We start from the raw sequence: 21,906 nt of genomic DNA on the forward strand, positions 1-21,906 counted from the left end.
TGAAGTGATGGGACTGAATGCCATGATCTTAGTTTCTTTGTTAACACCATAGAACAGAAACACCACCCCTTCATTTAAACCCTCTCTTCCATTTTCATTTCTCCCCCCAGGGCATTTAGCATGATCTGTTATGCTTTCTATCCATCCATCCATTCATCTATCCTCCCTCCCCAACTAAAATGTCATAAAGGATATTTTTGTCTCTTTTTGTTGTATCTTCCAGAAATAAAACACAAAGCAAAGACTCAGTAAACAGTTGTTGAATAAGTGAGTTCTACATTACTATAAGTCAGTTCCTTAAAAACAAAACCTGGTCTAAAGTAGGAACTTGATGTTTGAACGAATGAGGAAATGGAAGAGCAGGAGCAGAGGTGAATTGGGAGACTGGAATCAATATATCTACACTATTGATTGCTGGGTTTTTTTATTCACTATGTTGTGTCCAACTCTTTTGTGACCCCATGGACCGTAGCCCAACAGACTCCTCCATCCATGAGGATTCTCCAGGCAAAAATACTGGAGTGGGTTGCCATTTCCTCCTCCAGGCGATCTTCCTGACCCAGGGATCAAACCCATGTCTCCTGCATTGGCAAGTGGATTCTTTACCACCAAGGCATCAGGAAAGCCCACGCTATTGACACTACATATGAGACAGACAAATAATGAGAACCTACTGTTCAACACAGGGAACTCTACTCAATGCTCTGTGGTGACCTAAATGGGAAGAAAATCCAAAAAAGAGGGGAGACATATTATACATATATACATACATATATATATATATATATATAAATAGCTGATTTTGTTGTACAGTAGAAATTAACACAATATTGTAAAGCAATTATACTCCATTAAAAAAATCTTTAAAAGACAGGTCTGCCATACATCTAATTTTATACAAATAAACTGATTAACATAAAAGTAAGTGCTTTACTATTTCGGAACCAGACATAACAGTTAAAGTAATTTATTCAGGTGTGCACAGCAAAAGTAAAGTAATATGTTTACGTATTAAAACTTCAGTCCAGTCCTTGACTTTATGTGGCAGTGTCCCTGCATGTTCTTAGGCCCGACAAGTCAGAATTCATCCCCATTTCCTTGCTTCCTTCAAAGGCTCTTACCAATGAGGCTTCAAGTTAATAAACTCCAAATTTATTTTTAAAAGAAATTCCACAGAAGTCTTGAAAGCCTTTACCTTGTTCATTCAGATGTATAAAAAGTAAATACACAGGGGAAGAGAGACCATTATCTGCCCTTTAAAATACACGCTGAAGCAGTCCTGCAGCTAGGGGATGCTGAAGGGATGGACCGAGAGAAGCTTCGAGTCCACAGTTCCCAGCGCTGCTCAGCCACCAGCCAGGGCAGCTGCCAACAACCACCTTGCGGACCAGATACACAAACGGAAGACATCTCTACTGTGGCTGGGTGGCTACCCCATGCGGGGTGGACGGATTGGTGGGGGGAGAACCAGAACAACTATGCCAACGGCTTGGCATGAACAGCAGAACTGCAACTCAGTCCTGCTGCTCACACACCCGCACAGCCGGCCAGGCCGCAGTGAATCTCCCCTCCTTCTGCTGCCATTTGGGGAAGTAAGCAGGTGCTGTGCTTTGTTCACACTTGGAATCAGCTTTCTAGGAATCCTCTCAGTGGCACATAGATGGGCAGGAGTGTGCCCCAGCAGTTAGGAACGTGGACCTGCACAACGAGCTGCCAGGGTTTAAATCTTGCCTCCGTGACTCTCTGTGTCCCTACAGATATGGCCCAACCCTTTCTAAGACTCCATTTCCTCTTCTCTAAACAGTCCACTTACTATTCTTAGATAATGCAGGAAAAGCATCTAATATAGTGCCTTGGCACACAAGACCTTAATACATATTACAGTAACTATTATTACAATACTAACTATTATCGTATTCTTGACTTTAAAAAAATCACTGGGATTTCTCAGGTGGTGTAGCGGTTAGGACTCCAGTCTCCCAATGGAGGGAGCACAGGTTTGATCCCTGGCCAGAGACCCAAGATTTTACAGGCTGCACGGCAGAGCCAAAAAAAAAAATCACTGTTCAAAACTAATCACTTGTCTTCCTCTTGAGTTTAGACAGAGGTTTACCATTTATTTCCAGCTAAGTGTCTGCCTGCAGTTTGGGAAAACTGCCACTAGGCAGATGCTGAGACCAGGGTTTTCCAGGTATGGCTAGCAAATATAAACTCATTTAAAGACTTTCCCCTCAATAAAATAAAATAAAATAAAATAAAGACTTTCCCCTCAACCCTAGCCCTGAATAAAAAATATATATTATTTGGTATTGGAGAGCATAACAGAAATGTTAGGCAAATGTGACTATGTGCAGTATTTAAATAGGAAGATCATGTGACATTTTAAAATATACAGGTAGGCAGGTATGTGTGGGTTTAACTAGGTATTTTTCTACCAGATTTTTAGCTGATAGAAATCACTGATTAATCCAATACCCTATAATACCTCAGTGCTTGAAAAATGAAATAAAACCTTTTTTTTTTCATTTCTCCTTGTCACACTAATCAAGGACAGACTTTAGAAGCACTAAGTGAATTTTACCAAATTATACAAGAATTAGCCTCACAGGTGGAGATTTGGATCAGTACTTCGGGGAGGGATCACGTATTTGTATTCTGCAAAAGCTCCCCATGAATCCCTAACGCCAATATCTATGGTTGGCAAATACCTGTCCAGAATCTTCCTTTTGACGAGAAGATTTTTTGCCTTAAAAACCCTGTTAACATCTCTTGATCTTGTAGCCTGCTTCTTAAGCAGGACTTGGCAACTCAAAATTCAGCAAAGCAGCAGTCCCAAATTTTACACAGCCCTTAAAATCAGTACAAATTGGACTTCCCTGGTGGTCCAGTAGTTAAGAATCCATTTGCCATGGAGTCGATCCTTGGTCTGGGAAGATGGCACGTGCTGCAGAGCAACTAAGCCTGTGTGCCACAACTACTGAGCTCAAGCTCCAGAGCCCGTGCTCCGCAACAAGACAAGCCACCTCTATGAGAAGCCCAAGCACTGCCACTAGAGTAGCCCCCGCTCACCACAACTAGAGCCAGCAGCGACGCTTACAGCCATGAAGACCCAGCACAGCCAAAAATAAAATAAACGCAATCAGTTCAAATTCCTCAAGACCTTGCACAGCAACAAAGGAGCTGCAGAAGGTGGGGAAGCTGGGGTGAAACTGTATTTGTTCAGTGGAACCAAGTAAATGCTTTTCCTTTAGACTAATGCTGCCCAACGGAGCTTTCTGCCCATGGTAACGTTCTGTATCTGCATCTTCCCATAAGGGAGTCACATGAACATCTGAAGTGTGGCTCACGGCTTCTCCTGAACAGCACAGCTCTGGACAGAAGCCAGACTCGGCCCGCTTGTAGCCTTCCCAGCGCCTTGTTATCTGAGGTCTTCGTGTCATTACCTCATTCAGTACTTATCTCTCGAGAAGTTACCTGGTTCCCAGCATGCGGGAGGCACTGGGGACAGAGCAGGGGACACATATATACCCCGTTTCTCATGGCGCTCACATCCTCATTAATATAACTACCACTCATTTGAGATACTTCCTCAAAGAATTGCTGGGTCACATGTGTGTTTTAAAGTTGTGTTATTCTGCAGACATAGAGAACATAATTGTGGTTGCCAAGAGAGGCAGGTAGGAGAGGCCTGGAGTGGGAGTTTGGGGTGAGCAGATCCAAACTATTATACATAGGATGGATAAACAAGGTCCTACTGTATAGCACAGGGGACTATAGTCAATACCCTGTGATAAACCATAATGGAAAAGAATATGAAAAAGAATATATATGTATATGCATAACTGAATCACTTTCTGTACAGGAGACATTAACACAACATTGTGAATCAACTGTATTTCAATAAAATGCAATAAATAAACAAATAAATAAAACTGTGCTATTTTGGAGCAAAAAAAGGAAACAGTCATAGTTTGAGAAACAATACAGTTCAACGTACTGAAGAAATGAGAGGACATCCAGAGTCTCCACAAACAAGACAGGAGAACTCATGAAACTTTGCTAGAAGAGCAACATAACCTCAATAACAGAGGAATGTGCACGGACGTTATTTCCGAGGAAGGTCGTAAGGTCACCTAGGGCCATCTGAATGACCAGACAGCCTATTAAGACGGAGGGGCCACGGCAGGAGGACCGAGGAATTCCCAATGAGAACACATGTAACCGTTCCCACCGAAGATGGCATCAGGAGAGAAACTGATTCGTGTTTGGAAATGTAGTAGTTTTAAGCAACTGTCATAAATACTGTAACTATTTGATGATAAAAAGTTTTCAAGGGATTAAGATAGAACACTAAATGATGAAAAAAATGAGTGGTAGATTCCTTTCAAAAAAGCCATCATCACCAACGGTAAAGGAGAAGCCCTGGGTAAGACCATTACTCCTCATGCCAGGCTCTTCCCACGGCTCCAGGCAGGCAGCCAGGCTTGGTCATCTGCCATCAGCAGTGTCGAGATGCTCAGAATTGCACGTGCTCAACGGAGCCTCAGGGCAGGTCAAACCCAGAGCAGCTTAACTCTGGTCAATGACAAATGCTACTAGAAAGGATGAAAACTGGGTGCCCGGGTGGAGGGTTCTCGTTGAGAAGAGGAGAGAAGGGTTTTCAGAGTTGCTGCACTGGGATCATTATTAATAATTAAAGCCAGAACTCAGCTCATTCATCAGCCACCTTACCTAGTTCTGGGGGCAGAACAGTCAGGCGGTTCCCTTGAATGTGGAGCTCCTTAAGCTGAGTAAGCTCCCCGATTTCCTTAGGCAGCGAGATCAGGTCGTTATCCCTAAGGCTGAGCTAAATAGAAGAGAAACAAGGGGGTGTCAGAACAATTTTCACACAAAGAGGCGCTCGGCAGAGGCCCTGTCCTCGCCCTTGCCCTCTCTTCCTCGAAGGCTCAATCCTTCCAATTTATTTACAAGAGTCTGCAGACAAGCAACGAATGGTCTCGGGGAGCAGTGGCTTTTATTCCTGCAAAACGAACCGTACTCTGGCTCAAATTGCCTTGATTCCACTCCTACAAGGGCTGCAGGAGCGAATTGATTTTCTAAGAATTTAGATAAATTACTTACTATCTGCAACTTTGTGAGTTTCCCGATATCTGGCGGCAGGATTTCAAAATCGTTGTCACTTAGATAGAGTGCACGCAGGGTGGCTGCAAATTAAACAGCAATATATAAACAGGGTGGCATGGAACCCAACCATTTGAGTTCTGATCAATACGTGGGAGTCAGCTTTGATTAATAACCCTGGCGTGGTGAAAAGCCTGTGACACACCTAGGGCTCGCGATAATAACCAGCAGGTCAAACTTAGATTTACTGGCTTATTGTGTAGCTGGTGTGTTCAGGAAAATATCTATATCCAAGAGGACTGATATAATTAACAACTCGTGGGCACTGGCAGCTTCTGGCATGGAGTTTCAATTCGCTTTCAGAAAAGATAGCTATTTTTCTTCAATTACTTCTGATTCACCTGTATGGCTCAATTTGCATCCAGAGTGAAACCAAGAAAACCACTGTGTCATTTATATCAACGCTCAGGGCAAAAGGGCTCGGTTGTGTAAAGAGAACTAGGTCAGAAAATAAAGAACCAAAAGGCTTTCTCGTGATGGAGGTCAGAATCATAGTTCATTGCTTCCATCATCAGACTAAGTATTATTACTTGTTCCTATAGCCTTAACCACAAAAATAAATGAGGATGAAGGAGTTAAAACAGTGCAGAGGAATTTAAAAACAGAGAAAACCCTAACTTAAGCAGAAATCTGTTCACAATATTATACAAGGATATCAGTCCCTAAACCACTGAAGGGTAAAACCCTGAGGCATCATTTTATCCTTAAGCAAAAGGAGAGAGTATAATTAGATGTAGTTTTATTCGTTTACATATATTCAACTACATTCTAATGTCTTAAAATTCAACAGAATTGTATGTTAATAGACTTAAGAAAAGCAATTTCTCCCATGGTCCAAGAAAACATGTTAAAGTTGGTTTCAAGGGCCTGACAAAGTCTGGGATAAAGAATACATGCTGTGCTTAGTCTCTCAGTTGTGTTTGACTCTTTGTGACCCCATGGACTACAGCCCACCAGGCTCCTTTGTCCATGCGGATTCTCCAGGCAAGAAAACTGGAGTGGGTTGCCATGTCCTCCTCCAGGGGATCTTCCCAACTCAGGGATCGAACCCAGGTCTCCCGTACTACAGGTGATTCTCTACCGTCTGAGCCACCAGGGAAGCCCAAGAATACTGGAGTGGGTAGCCTAACCCTTCTCTGGGGGATCTTCCAGACCCAGGAATCAGACTGGGGTCTCCTGCGTTGCAGGCAGATTCCTTACCAGCTGAGCTACCAGGGAAGCCCTGAAAAGTATATATGGAAGGTTAAAAAAAAAAAAGAAACTTTATAGAGACTAACTCAGAAAAATCACAATCTCTGGATGCTAGCTATGTCACTATTTGGAAAAACAGAACATTCACCTACAGACAACAACTCTCTCCTAAATATTTTATGAGTTCTCAGAAAATCCCTTTTTCCTATTTTTCACAAGCATCTGCAGCAAGAAATATGTTTGCATATAAGAGGATAAAGTGTGTTCATCTATGACTGGTGATTTCTTAGTGTCTAATAACATGCTATAGACGAAACAGATTATATCAATAAGAATACTTTTTAAAAGTCTTATAACAAGAATCCTGGCTAGAAATGTTTAAAATTCTGTTAGCAGTTTATTAATGTTATTTTTATAAGTAACTCATTGGAATATCTTTGGGCAAAAAGCCTGCTGCTGCTGCTAAGTCGCTTCAGTCGTGTCCGACTCTGTGCGACCCCGCAGACAGCCTCCTACCAGGCTCCCCCGTCCCTGGGATTCTCCAGGCAACAACACTGGAGTGGGTTGCCATTTCCTTCTCCAATGCATGAAAGTGAAAAGTGAAAGTGAAGTCACTCAGTCGTGTCTGACTCTTAGCGACCCCACGGACTGCAGCCTACCAGGCTCCTCTGTCCATGGGATTTTCCAGGCAAGAGTACTGGAGTGGGGTGCCACTGCCTTCTCCGGGGCAAAAAGCCTACAAAGCATTAATAGCAACACATGAGAAAGTCACATACTATACATATACATGCTGCTGCTGGTGCTGCTAAGTCACTTCAGTCGTGTCCGACTGTGTGTGACCCCATAGACGGCAGCCCACCAGGCTCCCCTGTCCATGGGATTCTCCAGGCAAGAACACTGGAGTGGGTTGCCATTTCCTTCTCCAATGCATGAAAGTGAAAAGTGAAAGTGAAGTCGCTCAGTCGTGTCCAACCCTCAGCCACCCCACGGACTACAGCCTATCAGGCTCCTCCATCCATGGGATTTTCCAGGTAAGAGTACTGGAGTGGAGTGCCATTGCCTTCTCTGATACATATACATATATAATTTTTTTTGCATGTTCTTTAAAAAGACAGTCAAGCTCTCTAGCTAAATGTGAGATGATCTCATTTAGGCAAAAATTTCTATCATAAATTTAATATGACATTACCAAGTCCACTTGAGTGCAATGGTGTTAGATCACAATTTATCAAATATACATACTGCTGAGCTATGAGGGAACATTCAAAGGAATCTGAAGTAAAAAAAATATATGTATGTCCAATAATTTCTCTTGGAGTTTGGGACCTGGCAAATAAATTTCCCTTTTAGAATGCAGAGCACCATTTTAAGGAGATTTATAGAATTAAAAGTTTCTTACTCAGGTAGAAGAAGTTTCCAGGAAGAGAATTTTCATTCAAGTTGTTATAAGTCAAATCAAGGACCTCCAGAGCTGGAAGCGATCCAAATCCTCGAGGCAGAGTGTTTAGTCTATTCATGCTGTTGTTGGGGGTAAAAATATAAGATGTCACACACAAAACATTTACGTATACAGACTACTCAGATCCCCTCTGTGTGCCGAGTCTCAGTCACCTGTGAGGGGCTCAGAGCTGAAAGCCCAGCCATAATCCCATTCACTTTATGTTATTTTTACCAGCCTAGTAATTCTAGCCAGGTGATTTCCAAGTCCATGAAACATCTGAAAATGCCCTAGCTGTCACTTTCTCCAATGGTGGTGCTCCAACACTGTTTTACACAGAAAATAAACACATCACAAAATATCTTTCCTTCTAGGGAAAAACTTCTTTATAAGTGTAGCAATGGTAAGACCTCAGAAGATATATGTGAAGTCTCATAGTTTTCAGATTTCTGCTTTATTTGATTTTGCTTATTCCTCCCAATGGGAGACAGACAAAAAAACAAATCACTTTTTTTTTGTTTTGTTTTGCAACTACTGAGAGTAGTTCAGTACCATCTCCAATTAGAATCAAGTTTGCCAGGGACCGGGGATGGGGAGGGAGGAGGGGAATGGGGAATTTTTAATAGGTATAGAGTTTTAGTATGGCAAGATGAGAAACTTCTAGAGATAGGCTGCAAAACAATGGGAATACACTTAATGCTTCTGAATCACAGAAACATAAATACGGTATACTTTACATTATGCGTACTTTACATCACAATTGAACATTTTTTAATATATATGTAAAAAGCAAAAGTGTTAGTTGCTCAGTCATGTCCGATTCTTCGTGACTCCACGGCTGAGGCTCCTCTGTCCCTGAGATTCTCCAAGCAAGAATACTGGAGTGGGTTGCTACTCCCTTCTCCAGGGGATCTTGCTGACCCAGAGATGGAACCTGGGTCTCTTGCAACACAGGTGAATTCTTTACCATCTGAGCCACCAGGGAAGCAAGCCCTTAAACACATACACACACATCTCCAATGAAAGCTAAGGAAAGCTAAGAAAAATATTTGTCTATTATGTTCCACTTGTAAGACTCTTATTTTTTTAATGTTATTCTCTTTGAATACACTTACAATATGATTTCAAAAAAATTGTAATAATATAGACTGACAAATACTGAAAGGTGGGGGGTGGTGCTGTGACACCAGACATAATTCTAGACACCAATCCTTCTCACATGACACACAATCCTACTCAAACCCACCAAACAGGCCTCACAGGAAACAGCTGAGAGCAGAGAGAAACCTAGAAAAAAAGTGGTGCCCACCTCTTGACGGGTATGAAGTCTTAGGTTAACTTCACAGTTAGCAAGTTAACCTCCAGTACAGTTTGCTGAACTGCTGCTGCTGCTGTGCTGTGCTCAGTTGTGTCCAGCTCTTTGCAATCCCATGGACTGGAGCCCAGCAGGCTCCTCTGTCTATGGGATTTTACAGAGAAGATTACTGGAGTGGGTTGCCATTTCCTTCTCCAGGGTAACTTCCCAACCCAGGCCTTGAATCTACATCTCTTACATCTCCTGCATTGGCAGGTGGGTTGTTTTTTTTCCCTACTTTGCCACCTGGGAAGCCCTAATAACTGGTATTTTCTGTGAATTCACATTGTGTGAAGCACACCTGTGTCAAGTGTCTCACGGGGTCTCCAAAACGGAAATGCAGGCAGGACAGTACTTATAATGATCTCTGGAACATGGCAATGGAGTGTCAGGTTAACACAGGTTTAGCACCAGAGACCTCTGACTCTCCTGGTAAGAATGACAGGTATCTAAGATCCCCCAGCACTCCTGGAAGCCAAGGCACCCCTGATTTCTGGACCCCCACGTGAGGATGCTGAGTAAACTGAAGGAAAGAAATCAGAGATGGTGAGAAAGGCACAGAAGTATACAGCAAGTGCTTCCTTCCTTAAACCTTGCTCTGAGTTAACCAATTTGAAAATGACCAACACAAGTTTTTCTTTCCAAACCCAGAAGTACACTTTTGAAACATAAGATGCAAGAAATCCACTTTCAGACTTTCTTAGTGGGAAGAAGCGTCTTACCAAAAAGACAGATCTCATCCACTCTCCAGCCTAGAGCAAGCCTGAGCCTGTCCACCTGTGCATGTCAAGCATCTACTAAACTGAAGGTTCTTTTTACTGCCTGAGCAAGAAATCAATCCCCACCCCGCCCGAAGGTGTCAGGGACTCAGCAGAGGCCCCTGAGGTCGGCAGCGGTGACAGCACTGGGCCCGCTAAGTGCTGGAAAGAAAGCCCTAACAATGCATCGGGATGGTCTGAAAGCAGGGTCGACTCAGCTACCACAGGACCTGCTCCTCTGGACACCAGCACATAGAGGGCGACTTCCTGGCTCCCTGCTACTGACGGGTGGCATGTGCCGCCTTCCCCTGCAGGAGTCATCTACATCCATCTCCATCTACACATGGAAGCTGCCTCTTTTCAGGGCGTCCCCGAGAGCTCCAGCACTTAAGGATGCCCAGAGAGGATAGAACAGAGCAAGGGTGGAGGTCTAGCTCCAGTGCTCGCTGACCAGGTGGCCTTGGGTAACTAAGCTTCTCTGAGACCCGATTTCCTCAACTGTAAGATGAATGCTGTAACTGATGCTGAACCTGAAGCTCCAATACCGTGGCCACCAGATGAAAGAACTGACTCATTGGAAAAGACCCTGATTCTGGAAAAGACTGAAGGCAGGAGGAGAAGGGGACAACAGAGGATAAGATGGTTGCATGGCATCACTGACTCTATGGACATGAGTTTGGGTAAACTCTGTGAGTTGGTGATGGGCAGGGAGGCCTGGCGTGCTGCAGTCCATGGGGTCGCAAAGAGTCGGACACGACTGAGTGACTGAACTGAACTGAAGATGAGGATAGCGATAGCTTCCCAGAAGGACCACTAAAAAGTGGAGAGAGGACATGGGAAGCCCCTGAAACAATTTCGGGCTCCCAGGTAGGTTCTCAAGAAATGATGGCTGTAACTACAACTGCTTTTCAGGAAACTGGAGAGTCTGAGTCAGCTTCAAAGAGACGAGCTCGCCTAAGGAGACCACTGTGGAGTCTGAACCATCAAGGAGGGCTTCCCCATCTGCTTACTCTCCAATCAATTCAGGTGTTAGAAGATAAAGCTACTGATGACTCAACCATGCCCAGTGGTTTAAGTTCTGTTTGCAGGTGAACGTTTTTCAAATGCATATGGAAATGGGAAGATGCCCACATATGATGGAGAACTTGATAAAACCAGAGTCAAAGGATGTCTGGCATTTTTCCCCTTTTTCCTCTTCAAAAGCTACAGGAAGGCCCATTTGAACACTTCTCTTTTGGAACACTGATCTCTAGAGGTCCTCTGGGGCGATTCCTGATTCAATAAAACCTTCTTGCCTGAAAGGCAGATTTTTTTTCTCACCTCCACAGTGACTTGCTCACACACTTAGCAAAACAAAACAAAAACAAAAAAATCATGAACACTCAACACTGCGCTCAGTGTAAACTTATAAATCTTCATAAGGTAAGCTCCTTCATCTAACTAGGTCAAAAGTTATTCCAGGGACTTCCCTGGTGGTCCAGTGGTTAAGACTCCATCCTTCTAAAGAAGGGGCCTGGGGGTCGATTTCCGGTCAGGAAACTAAGATCCCACATGCCAAGCAACATAGCAAAAAAAAGTTATCCCAGAATAGTTGGCATGATGGTCTTGGCCATGAAGTTATACCCAAAATAATTACCAACTTGTAACCTATGTGACTTTACACTTTTTTAATAAAATAAAAATAACTCTGCACAATGAATAACACAATGGAAGAATGAAGAGCATCATTCGGCTTCCTTCTGTTTATTCAGATGGCCTAAAATCCTCTCTGGTTTTGGGATCATCAGAATAAATAGAAAATTGGATATAAAACTTCAAAATCAACTTCCGGCTGAATATGAAGCTTGGATTACATGTGGCCTAACTGCTCTGCTGTGTGTTTTTTTTTTTTTTAATTGCCTGTTTATTCTGAGTCTTCCTTCATGCCTTGCCTTAACCAGGGCTGCATAGATACAATCTTCATGCCATCTGAGGGGGAAAGTACCATTTACAGAAACCTATCTTAATCCCTCTCCCAGAGAACTAGGAATTGGGTTCAAACTCTGACAACCCCATCCATACAGCTAGGTAATTAAATCCAGAGAGTGTTACACAATCAATAAATCAGCAAGAGCCAAAAATCCAAACAGCTCCAAAGTCGACAAAGAGCCAACTCAAACGTGTTCAATTAAAAAGGAAAGTTTACAACTCTGTCCTGAAGCACCTTGAACTCAACCAAACAAAACCTAGGCCCCTTCCCTCCTCCCCAAAGCTGTCTCTATACATCTATTTCAGCTCCACTGTCCCATCCATACCACCTCATGAATTTTACCACTTGTATCTGCTTTTCGTATAAAGTCCCTCCCCACCTTCACTGTTGCTACCCTGGTTCACCAGGAACGCTAACCTGGTGGGTTTCATCCGACTTCTCCTCCACGTGGTCTTTCATACGAGTATCATCTTACCCGCCACTTCCCGGTGACAACTCCCCGATGGTCAGCAGGTTAAGACCAGAGCTCCTTTATCTGATACACAAGGCCCTCCATTGGCACTCAGCTCCCTGCCACGATGGACATTTACTTATTTACAGGCTGTTTTCCCGACTGTGATATAAGCTCCCTGAGGGCTGGATAGCCAGCACCTGAACAGAGAGCTCAAGAAACACTCACCGAATGTACAGCAGACTCCGTGCTTCTCTGCCCGGCCTCATCTCCTGCCTCACCTCCTCCCACCTTACACTTTACACTCAGGACACCACGAAACTTGCAATGCCTGGAACAGGTGGTGCTCTGAGTTTTTCATCTTTTCTCGGTTTAATTGGAGGATAATTGCTTTACAATGCTGTGCTGGTTTCTGCCATACATCAACACAAATCAGTCATAACTATATATATGTCCCCTCCCTCTTGAGCCTCCCTTCCACCCCAACCCCTATCCCACCCCTCTAGATCATCACAGGGCATGGAGCTGAGCTCCCTGTCTTATACAGCAGCTTCCTACCAGCTACCTATTTCACGTGGGGTAGTGTTTATATGTCAAAGCTACTTTCTCGATTTGTTCCACCCTCTCCTTCCCCTGCTGGGTCCACAAGTCCATTCTCTGTGTTGGTGTCTCTATTCTTGCTTTGCAAACAGGTGCATCAGTACCATTTTTCTAGATTCCATATATATGTTAATACATATTTTTCTCTTTCTGACTTATAGCAAACAGGCTCTAGGTTCCTCCACCTCAGTATAACTGATTCACATTTGTTCCTTTTTATGGCTGAGTAATAGTCCATTGTATGTACATACTGAGCTTTTAAATAAGTCCTTCTCACAATCAGAGACGTCGTCCATCTACCTGTCAGTCATCTCAGTATCGGAGTCTCAGCTCTAATGCTAGCCCTTGTAGGAATCCTTCCACGAATTTCACCTATATGCTAACATGCTCCTGGCCCCTTCCTCCCACTGTCACCTGACCACCTCCCACTGGTCAGCGGTCCAGCTGCACACTCCCCTGCTCACTGACGCTGCTCTGCCCCCATCCTTAAGGCTGCGACATTCATCACTGATCTTCATACGAGCAAGGCTCTCATGTAGAAAAGGCACTTACATAGTCCCAAGATAAATGAATCTATAAATAAAACAATGATGATGATAAATGTGCCAGGTACTATTCCTAGCACCATTTTTTAGGTGAAAGAATGTTTATTCAGACAGACATACACTCCACAGACAAGGGTGTGGGCCATCAATCTCAGAAGTAGGCACCACCAGGGTATGGGGTTATCAGTTTTTATTGGGGTGGGTAATTTCATACACCAATGAATGGGAGGATTATCCCACCTATTTTGGGTAAGGAGCATGGATTTCCAGAAATTGGGCCACCAGCCACTTTTTGACCTTTTATGGTCTACCTAGGAACTATCATGGCACCTATGTGTGTGTCATTTATACGATGTGTTACAATGAGCGCTTAATGAGGCTCGAAGTCTAATAAAAGTCAACTTGTCCGCCATCTCGGACCTAGGTGGTTCTCCTGTACCTTATATATATCAACTCACTTAGTAAATGATGAAGAATTTAATAGTAAGAATACATGTCTAGTATTGGGTTGGCGAAAAAGTTCATTTGGGCCAACCCATTACATATGTCTTGTTTTGCTTCCTTCTTAAATGCAAATGAAATATTAGGACTTAATCTTTCAAAACAGAGATATAAACAGAGGAGCCTTTCTTTTCTGGTTTGCCAGATGGGTATAGTCTCCGTATATGCCAGAGAAGGCTGTCTAATATCAGGTGACTTTTCCCCCTCTTCTAAACCCTACTTCCTCTCAGACATTATGAGAAAAGAATGCTCACAGGTCTTACAAAGACTGTCTCTCAACCGGAGTGAATAGCAAATGAAGAGAGTCTAACCACACTCCCAGTGGAAAAACATGAACTAAAAATCAATCCATGAATGACTTTTGTTTTTCAAAATTGCTTCCTAGTAAATTGACAAATACCTGGCCAGCTCCTATAGCCACTCCATGTAAATCACTAACTGAATTACAGTGTTTATGACTAAAATTTAATGATACATTACTTTACATGGAGGATGAGGCTTGGAGCAGGCAGTATCCTTTAATAGCTCAACAATGAAGCTGGAATTCAGAAGTCCAAGTTCTGGGGGGCGCATATGGTGTCTGATGCACAGTGGGGTTCTCTGCTCAGCCACTAACCTGAGGACCAATCAGGAGCAAGCCACTTAACCTCTTGAAAAAGGCTTGGCTTCCTTCCACACAGTGAAATCCCTAATGCTTGCCCTTCCCCATTCCCAATTGTTAAGAGGGTCAAACACTAGTATGAGGACTCTGAAAACTGTAAAGCAATATAAGAACATACGGTATTACTATTATTCACTGCAACCTGGTTCTTTACCTCAGCTGAATCAAAACTCCTCTCTTCACCTCTGTATAAAGACAGATACAGGATTGATAACTTCTCAAATATAAAAAGGAAAAATTGTTAAGAATCAATGAAGTAGTGTTAGAAAACATATCCTCCCCTCCATAGAAGGAAGGTGCTTTAGACACTATTTCTATTCAATACAGAGAGAAAAAAATCAACCATATTACAACTGGCCTGTACAGTTCAAGCTGGCTATGCAAATGGGTTCCTTCTCGGGCAACATAACAGAAATAAAATTTTTATTGGAAACAAAATACAGTAAAAATAAACTCCCTTATTACACCAACAATTAGCTTCTCAATTAGCACACAGATAGATTTGCACTAATGCTGGCCATTGAAAGGATGTATTAAAACAATAAAACTTTTTTAAAAACCTAAAACATGGGGGAGAAAATCAGAGAGGTGCTGCTCCTGTAAATGGCAAATCCCTCCCTCGCTCCCGCCCACATCCCGGCTTCCAGCTCCTCCTCTTCTTGTCTCCCTCCCCCTCCAGGAGACTCACCCTAGGTTCAGGTGTTTGAGTTTCTGCAGACTGCTGATCTGCGTGGGCAGCTCCTCAATCTGGTTATTAAAAAAGTTAAGCACTTCCAGATTCTTCAGTTCTGCTATGTTTGGTGGCACAGCTGTGGAAACAGAAGCGCTGAGTGTGAATGCAGGAACCTCGCCCCTGGCAGCGAGAGCCAGCGACACATTTTGTTTTCCTTTCAAGTGAGAGAGAGATGAAACTCCAGCGCAATCACCTTATTCACACGTATCTCTCTCTCACGTAATTTCTGTAGGGAGTTTCTTAGGTAGTAGCTCACCACTGGGTTCACATGGAAATGTTTCCTCAAACGGCAGAAAAGAAAATCTGTGCCATGAACAGTCTCTAAGCGAACATTACAGAGCATTCTATACTTCTTTTTCTAATTTTTTTTCTTCCAGTTTTATTGAGATATAATCAACATACAGCTCTATGTAAGTTTCAGGTGTACACCCTAAGTATTTGACTTACATCATGATTGTCACAATAAGGTTAGTGAACATCTATCATCTCATAAAAATACAAAAGAAATGTTTTTCCTTGTGATGAGAACTCTTAGGACTTACCCTCCTAGGTGTAAAATTATATATTTTTTTGAATCATGTAATGTCTACTGAGTCCAGTTGTTTTCTTCCTTCTACTTCCCTCATATCTCCAAAAGAAAGTCAGCAAACTCCAAAATCCCTTCCTGAGTAGTGTATCATCAAGCTGTTTAAATAATCTGCTATCTGAAGAGCTGTTCTCCTAACACTTGACTAAATCACAATGATGTTTAAATTCAATCTTAAGTGATAAAACAGTCAACCCAGCAAGTTTCCGATTTTTGCCTTTGCATCTCAATCAACACACACACACACACACACACACACACACACACACACACCCCCACCTCCCCCTTGTATCAGATTAGCAACTGATCACCGCATTGTTATTACTCAGACATATGAAAAAACCAGTTCATTAGCAAGAAGGGGACACAAGTGTGCATATCAAAGGTTAAAGAAAGCGACTGGGGAGCCGAAAGCATTCCCCTTCCCTACAGTATATACTTGCAAACACAAATTTAAAAGCCAAAGGCATCTTTACCTAAAAAACACTAAGTCTCACTTGGCAGCAGCAGGGCATTCAATATATTGCACTTCATGTATCCCATCTGCTGAGTCAGTCTCCCCGCAAACATGTTACTGGCCACCAGCTCGTTCATGGTTCGTGTAAGCTCTTAATACCAAAATATTCAGGTAACTGAAACTATGGACAAGGGTCTTGGGTACCACAGAAGAAGCTGTTAGGTCTTACGTTAGTACACTTTCTTCCCATCTCAACATCCTCCTTCAGGGGTGCCCCAGAAAGCTGGAGAAACCTGGGGACAGCGCTGCTGAAAGCCGAGGCCAAGGTGTGTGCAACATTCCAGACAGACACCTCAGGCTTTTTGTTTGATTTCCTAATTTATTTGTCTGCACCAGCTCTTAGTTGCAACATGCAGGATCTCTAGTTGTAGCTTGTGGGATCTAGTCCCTCAACCAGGAATCGAACCTGGGAAACCTGCGTTGGGAGTGTGGAGTCTTAGCCACTGGACCGCCAGGGAAGTCCCCAGACACCTGAGATATGTAAGAAGACAGCCACACCAAGAACCCCAGTGGAAAACTCCCAGGAGAACAGAAGTAAGGAGGCAGGCACAGAGCTCATGACAGCTGAGTCATCCTTTTCAGCTTTATAAAATGTCTAAGGTATCAGTGACTTGATTACTTTTAGAGGCTTGGTACAAGTTCAGAGACACATGTTTGCTAGAGGAAGGGATTGTGGAGAAGAGGAATTATTCTGAATGAAGACAGCTGGGAAGAGGTAGTGGTACAGATGGAAAATGAGCAAGGCATGGATGAGTTGATTGAAGAGGCTGGTTGTGGGGATGGAGATAAAAAGGTAAGCTTTAATGGGATCATTGAGGCAACTAGGAATTCCTCCAGCACCTCACTCCCCAGTACCAAGAGGAACGCAGACAAGCCCCACCTGTAGGATCTGGCTACAAAAGCACATGCTTAGGTGTGTCCTCCATAACATACTTTCTCAGGAATGAATCGTATTCACTTTGCATAAATGACCTCAAGGAAATTCATCAGACTGTGCCTGCTGGATTTAGAGGTGTTCATTTACTTGTTCTCTCTACCTGGACCCTGGAGTGTGTCAAGTGTGAATCGACAGAGGACTGCAGCCCTGCTCAGAGACCTCACTCTTTCCCTGTTCACCCTCCAGCTACCACTAAGCTTCTCTCCCCACATTCATCTGATTAGCTTGAAGAGCAATAAAGAAAGTTAGGGCAACCAGGAGAAAATGATGATCTCAATTTAACCACAAACCAAGAATAATGCAGCCAGAATTACTGCCGCTTTCCCGAAGTTACTTTGCCAATGCAATTAAATGCTGGTCCGAAGGTATCGCCTTTTTTGACAGGATGAGAGATTATTTCACTCTCCTTGCTAAATCAGTCCAATTTAAAACCACACGTTATGCTAAATGTGATTTAGGGCTTTGTTCTGTGGACACAAACAATAACCCCACATTCAATTTAACCGGCCTCTCCCAGATTTTTGGTGTGCATGTGAATCGTTTGCTAAAGACTCCATTCAAACGAGAAGAAGGGGAAAAAAAACTTTACAGCTAATATTCTTCCTAAACTACAGAATCCTCCCCCTCACCTCCCCCAACGTAGTTAAAAGCAAAGGAAATTAACCTTCAGACCTGTCTGGATGGGATGACGTCCACGCTTTCAACTAGCATTTAGAGAATGATTATTTTGTGCACAGAAGCATAAACTTATAGCACTGAATATTTCAATACTTTTGGGATAAAGTAAGAGACGCAGACTATTTAAAGAAAGTAAGTCATGGGACCTCTCTGGTGGTCCAATGGTTAAGGATCTGCCTTGCAATGCAAGGGATGCAGGTTTGATCCCTGAACAGGGAACTAAGATCTCACATGCCACCCACGTGCTGCAACTAGAGAGTCCATGAGCTGCAACCAAAAAAGATCTCACATGATGCAACGAAGATCCTAGGCGCATAAATAAATACTTTAAAAAAAGAGAGGGAAAAAAAATTTAATTAAAAAAATAAAAAAGTTACAAAAAGGTGGGTTATCAGAGTCAATCACCAGAGACAGGTCTGGTGGCTGGAAAGCAAATTGATCCTAACAAAGATGTCCATAAAAAAAAAATAATAATAACAACCAGTTAACAATATGAGTAACAGCTGTGCAGTGGCTAAATCATATACATAGATCCATGAACAATTTATGAAAATCTATTATGAAAAGGGAGCAGCAATGTGTCACAGCTCAGAATATTCCTTTGGAATTTTCAAAACAGCTACATGACACACCAACTAGAAGCAGCGTTTTAAAATATAACTAAGCAGTGAACATCAATACATTTCTTATTATGCATCTGAAGTGTTCCTTCTTCATCCATCTGTCCTGTTTCTGACCCCTCTCCACCCCCACCAGTGGTACACACCGAGTCTACAGAAAAGGAGCCGAGTTCACAGAAGAAACTGAGGCAGTGTGATGCAAGAACCCAGGAGGCCTGGCTCACTCGTCCTGGGCTAGCTCTGCACTTTCCTGACCAGCTCTGAACTCGCTGTGTGTCCTTAACTCATAACCTCTCTGAGCCTCCATTCCCTTCAGTTTAAATTAAGAAGGCTGGATTATGACCATTTCTCCATTCCCTTCCACCCAGCTTTAGTATTCTGTGATTCTGAGAAAAGGTGATTGCAAAAATCAATGATATGGATTTAAATAATGCAAGAAATGGGGTCCTCAATTAGGAAGCTCAGTCATGTAGAACTTTGCCTGTGACAGAGAATTTAGTATCGTTTGCAGTCTAACTAATATCGTTGGCTGCCTCAATTCTGAGGCTTCAGTTGCTAGAGACTCACAGGGGTGCCCAGGCTCTGGCATGCCACGATTAGCTCTGGTTGCAGAAGCAGAGAATGATGGGGTGCTTTCGGCCCAGAGCTTCGGCTGTGTTTTGAAAAAGGGGACAAAGATGGGGTCATGTCATCCCAGGAACTCTGCCCAGAGACTGATCTCGGAGCATCTTCTGGCATTTCTAATTATTCAAGCTAACAAGCTCAGGAAGACCCTCTTTTCCTTCAAATCTTCTTCAATCTAATGAACTAAAAATTGTTCCAGAGGTTTTTAAGCCACCAGCCCCTGGATGGTTCTAAGACAAGAAACCAAAAGTGCCTGGGGACAAGGGGAGCAAGACAAAAAGGGTCTCACCTGATTTCCATGAACATTTCTTTACAAAGCTCCCTAGGGCAGGAAGCAGTGGACGGACAGCCCCAACTCTAAGAACCCACTGGCCAGCTTCAGTTCTGAATGATAGCCTGACTCCTAACAGGACATGTATCTGTCCATGTAAGTTACACGTACAACAGGCATAGCCGCCACCACTGCACAGATGATGAAAAGTGTTCACAAAATCAGTGTTACACTCAGGAACATGCTTTCCCCACTAGCTAACAACAGCTTACCCTCTCTCCAACATCAGACCCTAAATCAACTACTGTTGTAGCAACTGGAACTTCACTTTAAGAGTAATTTTCTTCCAGGATAAAATTAACCATTGCACAATCAATAACTTATTTTCTTGAAGGCTTTCAGGAGTTTATTCACACAATAATAAATGGGAGGAGATGCTGTGAGGCTGGGAGGGCGAGTATGCAGTCACTAGTTACATGTGGCTCCTTAAGTCTAGAGTTGGAATGTAAGATGGTGCAGCCTCTATGGAAAAGTGTGGTGGTTCCTCAAGAAATTAGAAACAGAACTATAACATGACCCAGCAGCTCCACTACTAGGCATTTAATTGAAGGAAACAAAGTCATTATGTCAAAGTGGTACCTAAACCCTCAAGGTTACAGCAGCATTATTCACAACAGCCAAGGTATGGAAACAACCCAGGTGTCTGTTGACAGATGAATAAAGAAAATGTGATACACACTCACTCACTCTCTCACTCTCTCTCACACACAGACACACAAATACAATTTGGCCATAAAAAAAGAAGGAAATCCTGCCATTTGCAACAACACAGATTGACCTCGAGGGAATCATGCTAAGTGAAGAAAGTCACACAGAGACAAATATTGTATGATCTCATTTATAGTGAAACCTATTAATATTAAAAACACACACACACACCCCAAATAGAACAACACAACACACCAAAAAAACGTATTGAAAAAGAGATCAGATATGTTGTCACCAGAGGTCTGGAGGTGGTGGGGTGGAGAGTGAGGGAACGGGATGAGGGTATTACAGAGGAGCCTGGTGGGCTATGGTCCATGGGGCCGCAAAGAGTTGGAAAGACTGAAGCAACTTAGCACGCATGCACACTAAAAAAGAAACAAAAATAGTAAGTAGTAAATTTAAGTTGAGATTAGCTGACATGAAATACAATTAGTAATTCAGTTGCCTGGTCACAGTAGCCACATTTAGAGACCTTGACAGTCACTTGTAGCTGCCATGCTGGACAGCAAGAATACAGAATATTCCAATCTCTGCACTGAGGTCTATGCTAAAGCATTTGGCCTCTGATACCTAATTTAAAAAAGAAAGAAAGAAATGAATTTATTTACAAAACAGAAACACAGATATCGAAAATAAGCTTATGATCACCAAAGAGGAAATGTGGGGAAGGGAAGATAAATCAGGAACTTGGGATGAGAACACACACACACACACACACACGCGCACACACGCGCACACACACACACACCACCCCCCACCCACCCCCACCCCCCCATATAAGATAGGCAACCAATAAGGACCTACTGTATAGCACAGGGAACTTTACTCAAGATTATGTAATGACCTCTATGAGAAAGGAATCTGAAACAACGCATATATGTATGTGTGTAACTGAATCACTTTGATGTACACATGAAACTAACACATTGTAAATCAACTGCAATCCAATAAAAATTTGAAGACAAACAAAGAAATCAGTGAGCCTCAAAGCCTCAAGTACATCAGAATTACAGGAGGGTTTGTTAAAATACAGATTTGGGGGCATACCCTAGAGTTTCTGATTTAGTACTGCAGGGTGGGGCCTAGGAATCTGCCTTTCCAACAAGTTTCCAAAGTCAGTGATACTGCTGGTCTGGGGCCCCCTATTTTGGTTCAGAAAACATTCTTCAAGTTGTTTTTTTTTTCTTAATGTGGAACATTTTAAAGTCTTTACTGAATTTGTTACAACATTGCTTCTGTTTTATGTCTTCTTTCTTTTTCGGCTGGGAGGTACATGGGGTCTTAGTTCCCTGACCAGGGATTGAATCTGCACACCCAGCGCTAGAAGGCGAAGTCTTAACCACTGGACCACCAGGGAAGACCCCAGAAAACTTTTAAGTCAGCGGTGATGTGAAAATCACAAGTCCAGTACATATGTCCTTGGCTGCCCCCAATCATGTAGAACAAGATCATAACAATCAATCTGATCCAAATCAGGACTCCTCTGCCAGCCCAGTGGGCTACTGACATTGGGGGCAGATGAG

General features: G+C 42.9%; 1 protein-coding gene across 1 annotated transcript in view; it reads right to left on the minus strand.

Moving 5' to 3' along the window:
• The window catches only part of RSU1 (Ras suppressor protein 1), a 200,648-nt gene that overhangs the window by 138,668 nt on the left and 40,074 nt on the right, over positions 1 to 21,906 (minus strand). Inside the window, exons 4-7 of the mRNA XM_005687977.3 lie at positions 15,338 to 15,458; positions 7,772 to 7,890; positions 5,122 to 5,204; positions 4,732 to 4,846 (exon numbers count right to left, since the gene is read on the minus strand). Coding sequence (XP_005688034.1) covers positions 4,732 to 4,846; positions 5,122 to 5,204; positions 7,772 to 7,890; positions 15,338 to 15,458 — 438 coding nt within the window. The remainder of the gene's footprint in view (positions 1 to 4,731; positions 4,847 to 5,121; positions 5,205 to 7,771; positions 7,891 to 15,337; positions 15,459 to 21,906) is intronic.

The sequence above is a fragment of the Capra hircus genome, chromosome 13 (genome assembly GCF_001704415.2).
Source record: "Capra hircus breed San Clemente chromosome 13, ASM170441v1, whole genome shotgun sequence".
Classification (NCBI taxonomy): Eukaryota; Metazoa; Chordata; class Mammalia; order Artiodactyla; family Bovidae; genus Capra; species Capra hircus.